General features: G+C 49.2%; 1 protein-coding gene across 3 annotated transcripts in view; it reads left to right on the top strand.

The window, feature by feature from the left end:
* The first annotated feature begins 7,074 nt into the window (after positions 1 to 7,074).
* SNX6 (sorting nexin 6) overlaps positions 7,075 to 10,605 on the top strand; it is a 54,285-nt gene continuing 50,754 nt past the window's right edge. Inside the window, exons 1-2 of one of the 3 annotated variants that reach the window (XM_048853955.2) lie at positions 7,075 to 7,167; positions 7,265 to 7,312. In XM_048853955.2, coding sequence (XP_048709912.1) covers positions 7,162 to 7,167; positions 7,265 to 7,312 — 54 coding nt within the window. In that variant the 5' untranslated portion in view covers positions 7,075 to 7,161. Of the gene's footprint in view, positions 7,168 to 7,264; positions 7,394 to 10,605 lie in introns of all 3 variants that reach the window. The other 2 variants (XM_048853954.2, XM_048853957.2) reach the window with 2 other exon arrangements.

The raw sequence follows: 10,605 nt of genomic DNA, 5'->3' as shown, positions 1-10,605 counted from the left end.
ATTTGTCCTCCATCTAACCTACCTGGGGTCAACCTTGGGAAGGGAGCTAAGCCCTTTTTGTCACAGCCAGTGCCCTTTGTATTTGGTTCCTTGTTTTCTCGGTTATAGTTTGGGAGCCCTTATTGGTATCAACCTGTTACTTACCTGAGTTATTCTTACCCTTGTTAACTGTTGTCTGTCCAATAAACCTGTTCTTGTTTTGCACCCTATCCGTTGTCAGTTTTCCTTTGAGGGAAATAAGATCCCGATGATAGATGCGGGAGGGGGGAGACATTCCTGAAACTAGCCAAGTATAAAATCAGTCAACACTTTGGGTTCTTCCCATGGACGGTGGGTGAACCCCCGCTTTGAGGAGGCTAGCCCACCGGCCCCGCCCCCTGCACACCGGAGCCCCAAACCACACCCCACAGGAGAAGCCCTGAGGCTCCTGCCCTGCGACTGGAGGAGCCCTGGCCCGCTCGCCCCAGCCACACTGGGCCGAGCTGCTGGCCCTCCCCCGCCCCCAGTGCCAGGCTGGGTCACCAACCCCCTCCCACAGCCAAGCTGCTGGCCCCCAGCGCCGGTCTGAGCTGCTGGCTCCCCGGGTGCCAGTCCGAGCCTCCTCACTCCCCTGCCCACCGCTGACTCTCTGCGTCCCTCCTCACTTCCCTGTCCCAGAGGAGGAGGGACGCTGTGAGCAGTGGGGACCTCTGGAGGCAGGGTGAAATGGAGGACACATGGCAGGCAGGCAGCAGCGGCAGCAGGCGGTGGGGGCTTTGGGGAAGGGGTGCGGCGGGGCTACCATGACCCAGGTATCCAGCAGCGGGAGGGCAGCAGCACCAGGGTAGGCTAAGTCTTTCCTGGCCTATTATACCTGCCACCCATGGTTTTTCCCTACTTTATCCCAAACAGCTAATCCCAGACCATCCTCTCTGGATCTTCCACAAGCCTCTGGCTGCCTTGTGCTCCTCTCTAGCTCCTCACAGTCGCTGTTCTGGCCAGCTTGCCACTGCTGGGCTTCCTTCCTATAATAAGTGTGATCATATGTCCTGTTTTGGCTGAGACAGTCCCCTTTTTAAGCTCTGTCCCAGACATCACAACTTTTGGGGAAAACTGGGCATTTGTCCTGTTTGCAGTTGCCAGCTGATGATTTGAATGTTATTCAGAATAGACTATTCTACTTGTAATAAAACCATTTTTATTGTTCAGACCATGCAGGATACAGCAAAAAAAAAAAAAAAGTAGTTGGATCAATTACATGATGACTTATCTCAACATCATAAGCCAGAGGTTTTCAAACTGTGGGGTGTGCACCCCTAGGAGGTGTGGAGAAACATTCAGGGGGGCCAGCCTTGCAAGGCCTCGTACCCTGAAGAGCAGCAGTAAGACAAGAAACAATCATAGAATCATAGAATATCAGGGTTGGAAGGGACCTCAGGAGGTCATCTAGTCCAACCCCCTGCTCAAAGCAGAACCAATCCCCAACTAAATCATCCCAGCCAGGAAATACTAGTTACTGCCAGTAACTACTGAATTGTAAGTAAAATATATGAAACTATAAAATATATGAACATACAGTAAAAGCTGTGTTATCTGGCACTTTATCAACTGGAAAGCTCTATAAACCGGAATTTCTGATCTTCATTGAAAGTCCGGTTTATAGTCCAGATAGTGCAGGGCCGTCAGGCTCCCTACCTGGCTCTGTAATTCTTGCTGGAAGCGGTGACATGTCCCTGCTGCTCCTAGGAGGAGGAATGGCCATGGGGGCTCCGTGCACTACCCCCACCCCAAGCGCTGACTCTGGTTGGGAACCGTGGCCAATGTGAGCTGTGGGGGCAGCACCTGTGGGTGGACATAGCGGGCAGAGCCATCTAGCTGCGCCTCCGCCTAGGAGCAGCAGGGACATGTTGCTGCTTGCGAGGAGCCACCTGAGGTGAGTGCCGCCTGGATCCGGCACCCTGAAACCCCTGTGCCCCAAACTCCCTCCTGCACCCAAAGTCCTTCCCAGAGCCTGTGCCCTGTACCCACTCCTGCACTCGGAACCCCTTGGCCCCTGCTTGAGCCCCCTCCTGCATCCCAAACCTTTCATCCCTGGCCCCACCCCAGAGCCCACACCTCCAGCCGGAGCCCTCAGCCCCTCCTGCACCCAACCCCCTGCCCCAGCCTGGATTCACCTCCCGCACCATGAACCCCTCACTTCTGGCCTCATCCCGGAGCCCACACCCCCAGCCCAGAGCCTGTACCCCCCCCACACCTCCAGACTCAGCCCGAAGCCCCCTCCCACAGTCTGAACCCCTCAGCCCCAACCCCACCCCAGAGCCCGCACCCACACCCCCATCCCAGAGCCTATACCCTCTCTCACGCCCCAACACCCGCCTCAGCTCGGAGCCACCTCTTACATGCGGAACCCCTTGGTCCCATCCCCCAGCCTGGAGCTGCCTTCTGCACCCCAAACCCCTCATTCCTGGCACCCCCCCAGAGCCCACACCCCCAGCCAAAGGCTAAGCCCTCACCCCCTCCCACATTCCAACCCCCTGCCCCAGCCCGGTGAAAATGAGCGAGTGAGTGAGGGTGGTGGAGGGAAGGGAAGGGGTGGGGCAGGCCAAGGATGTTTGGTTTTGTGCTATTAGAAAGTTGGCAAACCTAATCTTCAATCTAGTAACCAGGACCAATGCCAAAGCTAACCAGAATTGATGCCGAAGCTATTCGGGACCTGAGTATTTCTGAGAACAGTCGGACTATGCTCGAGTTAGCCGAGAAGAGCCGAATGTTGTTCTTTCTGTTTGTATCTGCCATTGTGATCGGTCAATTTATTACTGAGTGTATTGTCCTGTGTTTATTGTAAAATATCAACACCACCCTACCATTATGGCATCCAAAATACCAACCAAAAGCAAAGGAGAGAAGCGTAAGAGAGTTGTGTTGACATTAAAACAGAAAAGAGATATTTGTACACGTCTTGAAAAGGGTGAGAATAGGAATGTTTTGATGCAAAAGTACAATGTTGGCTCATCCACTATATACAGCATCAAGGCTCAGAACGGACAATTGCTCAAATTTTTTGCTAGTTGTGAGTCAAATAAAGCTATTGAACAATGCTGTTCTCTGTGTATGCCTAAATTAGAGCAGCTAGTTCGTGTTTTATATTAATGGTTTTCATTGAAACTATCGGAGGGTGCCCCTATCTCCAGCCCAATGCTCGTTGAAAAGGCAAAAGATTATTATAAGCAAATGCAATCGTCTGAGCCATGTGCATTTTCTGATGGATGGCTTTCATGTTTTAAACTTTGTCATGGCATTAGAAAGTTACCTGTTTCTGGTGAACATAAACTGACTGACCATGAAGCTGCAGAAAAATATTGTGAACTTTTAAAAAATTTAACTGCTGAACATGATCTATCCCCTGAACAAATTTCTAATGCTGATGAAACTGGCTGATTTTGGCGATGCTTGCCAAATCTACCCTAGCAGGTGCAAGGGAATCTAGTGCTGCTGGTTTAAAGCAGAATAAAGACAGACTAACCGTTCTTATGGGTGCTAATGCTGCAGGCTTGCATAAAATAAAACTTTTGGTGACTGGAAAATATAATTGTTCTAGAGCTTTCAAAGGTGTTGCACATTTACCTGTTGTTTACAAAGCGCAAGGTAATTCATGGATGGACAAAGAAAGTTTTTATGATTGGTTTCATCATATTTTTGTACCTGCAGTGAAAGAACATTTTAGAAAAATAGGCTTACCTGAAGATAGCAAAATTATTCTATTGCTAGACAATTGTAGAGCTCAATCCCATGAAACACAGTTAGTGTGTGGTAATATTTTTACCATCTTCCTGCCTTCCAATGTTATTTCATTGATTCAACCTATGGACCAGGGCATTATCCAGAATATGAAATGTTATTACAGAAGAGATTTCCTGAGAAAGTTTATCAATCATGAAGGCATTATACAGGACTTTCAATCTCGTTATAAACAATAAAAGATGCAATTTTTAATGTTGCTTGTGTCTGGAATTCTTTTAAGTGAAACATTAAGGAGAGCTTGGATAAGATTGTGGCCTAGTGTTATATTTGCAGAAGTGTCTTCTGATTAGGAGGAATTTGAAGGCTTTAAAGTAAGAGTTAGAAAAAATACATTCGCACAAATTCTTGAAATGGTGAAGGATACTGCTTCTTCACCCCATCTACAAACATCATGAAAGTGGGATATAAGAGTGGGTTGAAGCTGACAAGGAGGTTGAAGTGGTACATACTGTTACTGATACACAAATAATAGAGAATGCTTTGAATCCTGAAAAGTCAAAGGACACTGATAGAGACAGTGAAGAAGATTTTAGTGAAGAGGAAAAAATAACTTGGGGAAAGGCTGTTTCAGTTTTTGATACAATAATTAAATTCGCAAAAAGACAGCCATGTTATACTGCCCAGGAGGTTATGCAGTTGCACGTTCTGCACTCTACCTTTATGCAAAAGAGGCAGAAGACAATTAAGCAAGCTGACATCGGGAATTTATTCAAAAAAGCAGCTTCCAGGGTGTGTCATAGGGTCAGTACAGATTCAGACCAATCTCCTACACCTTCTACAGCTACAATAATTGATGTTGATAATGATGACCCTGAGACCTGCAAGATTGTGAAATGCCTTCTGAATCATCAAAGAAAGATTAAATTATGTTCAGTATAGTTTTACTGTTAAGTGTATTTTTAGTGATCTGGGTGTACGTCATGCGCTGCCCATAGTGATATGTAGTGTCATAAGATAACCTACTGTATAGAAAACTTTACCTGTATACACCTAAGTGCTTTAAGAAACCAACCACTCTGCAGTGCAGTACTGCTACTGGATTGTTGAGTACCTCTATTTTATACTTTATTATTTTGTTTTATTCTAATTCTTTGAAAATTGGTATTCTATTGGTAAGTATAACTCTTAGTAAACCAGAATATTTGACTAACTGGCACCCCCCACCTCCCATTCCCACAAGATGCCAGATAACAAATCTTTTACTGTATATATAAAATATATTAAACTACCTTATTTTTTGTGTGTGTACTGTAAGTAACCTCCCCAGAGCACTGACCATCTCTTACCCAGTGTTCCATTTTCAGTTTAGGGAAATATGGTCACCCTACCTAAAATGTCCAACACCCAACACAAGTGTATTATGGCAGGGGCAGGCTAATGGACAGGCTGTCTGTCTGATTGTCACAGGCTGCTGCTTTTCCCATTTCCTCACCTTCTGGGGAAGAGCAGCCAATCAGAACTGCTGCACAATGCAGGCAGAGCTCTCCTGGCAGGAGTTTTTGGGTAGGGATGGGAGAAAAGGAAGGAGCTGACGTCATTTTCACAAGGGTGGCTAGAGGGAACAGAAAGAGCCTGGCAACTCTGCTCCCTCCCTCCTTTCTTCTGAAAAATGGGTCAGGCTGCTTTCTGCTCCTCCCTCACCCATCTTGGAATACCAGACATGGAAAGGGGGAGAACTCTGCATCTGTCACCCATGCCTGGGAGTGGGATGAAGAGCAAGGTGCCGATGTATGTTTTGGGGGGCAAAAATAATGTGGGGGCTGAGGGGTTGGTATAACCCTGCAGCAGTGGTTCTCAAAGCCGGTCCGCTGCTTGTTCAGGGAAGGAACAATGCTGTCCGCCCTTCTCCCAGCCCCCATTGGCCTGGAGCGGCGAACTGCGACCAGTGGGAGCCGCGATCGGTCGAAGCTGCGGACACGGCAGGTAAACAAACCGGTCTGGCGCACCAGGGGCTTTCCCTGAACAAGCGGCAGACTGGCTTTGAGAACCACTGCCCTACAGCATCCCAGTGCAAGAGGGAAAGGGGCTTACCAGTATCTGGTAGTGAGTTTCAGCTGGCCTGACCAGGTCAGTGTACCCCAACTCACTAATTTCATAATTTGTATCTAAGAGGTGTCATGTAAGATGTCCATAGAATAGGTCGGAAGAGGTGGGGTGGGTTTGGGGCAGGACCTGAGCGGGGGGTTGAGTACCCTCGGACCCCAGAGGAAGCTGGCGCCTGCGGGTGGGAGTTTTTGGTTAAATATTAGCTCCCTGGGTGGAAGTCCAGTGGTGTATGTAAGACATTCTAGATAGTTGGCCCACTCTACTGGGCGCTGGTGGGGGCTCAAATGGAGTACTGTGTCCAATTTGGAAAAATGTGGCCAATTGGAGAGAGTCCAGAGGGACAAAAATGATCGAAGGTTTAGAAAACTTGACCTATGAGGAAAGGTTAAACAAACTGGGCATGTTTAATCTTGAGAAAAGAAGACTCGGGGTGGGGGGAGAGCCTAACCCAAAGAACAAAGAATGTAGGCCATATTTACAGGATGGGGGATGCTATCCTAAGAAGCAGTGACTCCGAAAAAGATTTGGGGGTTTGTGGTGCACTATCACCTGACCAAGAGGTCCCAGTGTGATGCTGTGGCCAAAACACCTAATACAATCCTGGGATGCATAAAATGGGGTATCTCAAGTAAGAACAGAAAGTTTATTTCACCTCTATATTTGTCACTGGTGCTGAAATACTCTGTTCCATGCATCTGACGAAGTGGGTATCCACCCACAAAAGCATATGCACCAATGCTTTTGTTAGTCTATCAGGTGTCACAGGAGTCTTTTCAGAGTAGCAGTCATGTTAGTCTGTATTTGCAAAAAGAAAAGGAGTACTTGTGGCACCTTAGAGACTAACCAATTTATTTGAGCATGAGCTTTCGTGAGCTACAGCTCACTTCATCGGATAAGGTGAGCTGTAGCTCACGAAAGCTTATGCTCAAATAAATTGGTTAGTCTCTAAGGTGCCACAAGTCCTCCTTTTCTTTTTGCAAATACAGACTAACAGGGCTGCTACTCTGAAACCCATTGTTAGCAGTAAGGGTGCAGGAGTGCCACCTATCCAGCTATGGAGGCCCTCACCTCGCCTCAGCGCTCCCTACACCCTGCCCCTGCAGCGTGGGCGCCAGCCACGCAACGGGTCCCTGGCCTCGCCTCAGGGCTCCCTCGGCGCCCCTGCTGCTCTCTGCGGGAGCTGCGGGCCCGCCCAGAAGGGCCGACCGAGGAGCGCACTGGCTCAGCAACAGCCTCCGCCTCCCGCTTTAGCTCCGCCCGGCCCCTCCCCTCGGCTCCGGGCTGCCCGGCGGGCTGGGCCTGCGCTTGCGGAGGGAGGGAGCGCGGGGAGCAGCCATGATGGTGGGTGTCTGGGCGACTGCGGGCGCCGCTGGGAGTCGGGCGGGAGGGGCGTGTGGCCGGGTCACTAACCTGTGCGCTTTGTCTCCCCCCGGAGCAGGAAGGCTCGGACGACGGCCCAGATTTCCTCTCCGAAGAGGACAGAGGAGTAAGTGCATCTGCGGGGGCTCCCAGGCCGCTGGCAGCTGGGGACCGGGCCCTGCCCTGCCCTGCCGGCGCCTGGCACCCGGTAGGAGGGCTGCGGCTCTGTCCTGAGGGTCCCTGGCGGGGCGGGGGCGGTTCTGTTTTGCAGGATCCGGGGCCCCTGTGTCTGGGTTGTGGGGTCTGATCTGCGAGTTCCTGGGCCCCTCACACTGGGGTACGCGGTGGGGGTGTGGTGGTGGTGGCGGCGTTTTTCTCTTGGGCTTGTGTGTGCATTTTACCTGAATCTTAGTTCCAGTTGTGTACCCTTGGTCATAACTCCTCGCCTCCATAACGGTCCGGGTATCTAAATGCCGTTACCGACACTGATTTGTTTTGATGGTTTTTAAATGCTATTATGGTTTGGGATTCTTCTCCTCTCAGGATAGAAACAACGCGGCTTAACAAGTATACTTTAGCTTGTTGTTTATATTCCCCTAATCCCTCCACTCAAGTGTTTTTTTAAATAGCTTTTGTAAAAAGTAGTTTAATCCAGGTTCATTTGTATTTTAGGAGATTCATATTTTGCATCTGTATAGTTCCCACTCAGATCTTTTTTTCTCTCCTACATGTGCTTCTTAAATCTTCTATTGCATTGAGCAGGGGTGACAGATTTGGTGGAGAGCACTGAATTCCATCTTTAAGTATAGGCCAGGGCCTAGGTAATATATTAACGCTATCTTCTCTTTTCAGTTTATAGCATACCTCCCACTGATAACAATGGGAGGCTTGTGCCACAGTATGTGTGCAACTAGGACTTTTAGTAACAGAATTTTTGTTATTTAATCATTTACTTTTAGTTTGGTACCTCATTTTTGTGTTCAGTATCAGTTAGAAAATATTCTAACCATTGGGCTTGCACCTATTTCTGCCCTTTGTTTCTCTTCTTCTTCCGTGTCTGGACCTTCTCTGTGTTCGAAAAATGTACCAGTTTAACTAGATTGATTGAAAAATGCAGATGTACTTAAACTGGTGTAACCATTGTCCATATTGTTTTGGCTTAAGTCAGTCTCTTAGGAAGAATTGACCTTGACCAGCTAGATTGAGGGAGGAAAAGTCATGCTTGGCTTGGGGTTAGCTAGCATGTGATAGCTAATATAGACAACCCCATAAAAATTAGGAACTTCTTAAAATGAAAGCTAAGTTTCTGAAAATGCCATGTAGACCACAAAAATATATCATGCAAATCATATATTTGACACATCTGGCATAAAGTTAGGTACCGTAGCTGGATTTTTAAAGGGGGACAGGTAATTTTGACCAATAACGGTATGTAGGCATACATGTTAAGATTTAATTGGTTTTGGTCATGAAGCATAAAATGCAGTTAAGAGGTCAGGAAGGACTGTTACTCTTGTGGACTTGCACTGTTTGGCAAGTGTATTGTAGAGTCTTTTTAGTATTCCTACTGAAAAATGCAGAGTAAATAAGAGAGGGACGCTGGGGAGAATGATCAGTGAGCACTTACAATGCCAGCCACTGCAGAAGTGAGAGAGAGAGTGAATGTGTGTGATATTTCTAGAAATAAATAGGTTGCCCTTCTGTGAAGTATTAGATAATGGCCATAGTTGCAGGCCTTTGTATACCAGTAGTCTGATCTTGTTTAGAAAATTCTATATTTTCCCTCCCACTACTGCTACAAGCTCCTGTAGTAACATGTTCATAGTACGGTCTCATTTAATGCCTTTAAAAATGTGTTAGTCAAGGGTCTTGACCAGGGATCTCAAACTCAAATCATCATGAGGACTAGTATATTGGCCCCGAGGGCCTCATCGCTGAAACCTTTTCATACAACGATACAAAAGTGTAGTAAAAAATGAAGATTAATATAGTATACTATTAAAAGTCAATGTATTAACTTTTTTAAAACTGTAATGCGAAGAGGGGTTTTAATAAAATATAAACACCTGAAACTATTCCTTATGTGGTCAGTAACACTCATGATGATATACACCAGGGGTCAGCAACGTTTCAGAAGTGGTGTGCCGAGGCTTCATTTATTCACTTTCATTTAAGGTTTCGCTTGCCAGTAATCCATTTTAACGTTTTTTTAGAAGGTCTCTGTCTATATATTATATAACTAAACTATTGTCGTATGTAAAGTAAACAAGGTTTTCCAAATGTTTAAGAAGCTTCATTTAAAATTAAATTAACTTGTTGATCTTATGCTGCTAGCCCGCTGCCAGCGTGGGGTTCCGTTCACCTAGGCCGGCAGCAGGCTGAGTGGGGCCTGCAGCCGGGACCCCGGCTGGCAAGGGGCCGGCAGCGGGCTGAGCAGGGCCAGCGGCCGGGACCCCAGACCGGCAGTGGGCTTAGTGGCTCAGCCCTCTGCCACTCAGCCCGCTGCCAGTCTGGGGTTCCATCCGCCGGCTCCTGCCAGCCAGGGTCCCAGCTGTCAGCCCCGCTCAGCCCGCTGCCGGTCTGGGATCCCGGCTCTGCCCACATAGAGTGGGTACCTACCTTCTCCCTGGTTCAGCCCATTCTCTTCCTCTCTCTCTGCACTGAGCTGAGGGTGGGAGTGCACTGAGCACAGAGCTGGGGGTGAAGGATCAGGTTGGGGTGTAGGGTCTGGCCAGGAGCTAGAATGAGGGAGGGGGCTCAGGGTTGAGGCAGGAGGTTTGGGTGTGGAGTGCTTACCAGGGCATCTCCCATTTGGTGCGAGGGGTGCAGGTGGGAATGTAGGGGGAGGGGAGCAGTATAGTAGCTCCTGTTTGGTGATCGGGATGGGGGTGGGAATGTGGGGGGTGCAAGAGTCAGGGCATAGGGTGCGGGGGGGCTGGGTATGTGTGTGGGGGTGCTGCAGTCAGGGCTGGGGTTGTCGGGGGGGTGCAGGGTCAGGGCAGGAGGCTGGGGGGTGTGAGAGGGGGATGTAGGGGTCAGGGCAGAGGGTGTGGGTGTGGGCTAGTGTCCTGGGGGTGCTCCCTGCCCAGAGCAGCTCACGGCAGGGGGCTGGAGGGGATATGCCCTGATTCCACCCCCCTTCCCCAAGGTCTGGAACCCCACCTCTTCTCCGCCTCCTCCCTGGAGCAGGAAGCATGCTCTGGCTCCACTTCTCCCCCTACCGGGCAACGGAGGGAGAGGAGGAGGGGCAGGAACCCAGCACGCTGGAGGAAGAGGCGTGGGAGAGGGGACCTTGCCTGCCCTGCAGCAGCAGCCGGCAGGACCAAGCTTCTTCACCCTGCCCCAGCGGGGGGAAGGGGGCAGGCAGGATTTTTAATGGCACGCTGCTGCCTGCTGGGGGCCTCGCTCGGGCCCCGCTCA

The sequence above is a fragment of the Caretta caretta genome, chromosome 6 (genome assembly GCF_965140235.1).
Source record: "Caretta caretta isolate rCarCar2 chromosome 6, rCarCar1.hap1, whole genome shotgun sequence".
NCBI classification, from domain to species: domain Eukaryota; kingdom Metazoa; phylum Chordata; order Testudines; family Cheloniidae; genus Caretta; species Caretta caretta.
Note: the sequence above shows the minus strand (reverse complement) of the source record. Positions and strands in the feature narration are given on the sequence as shown.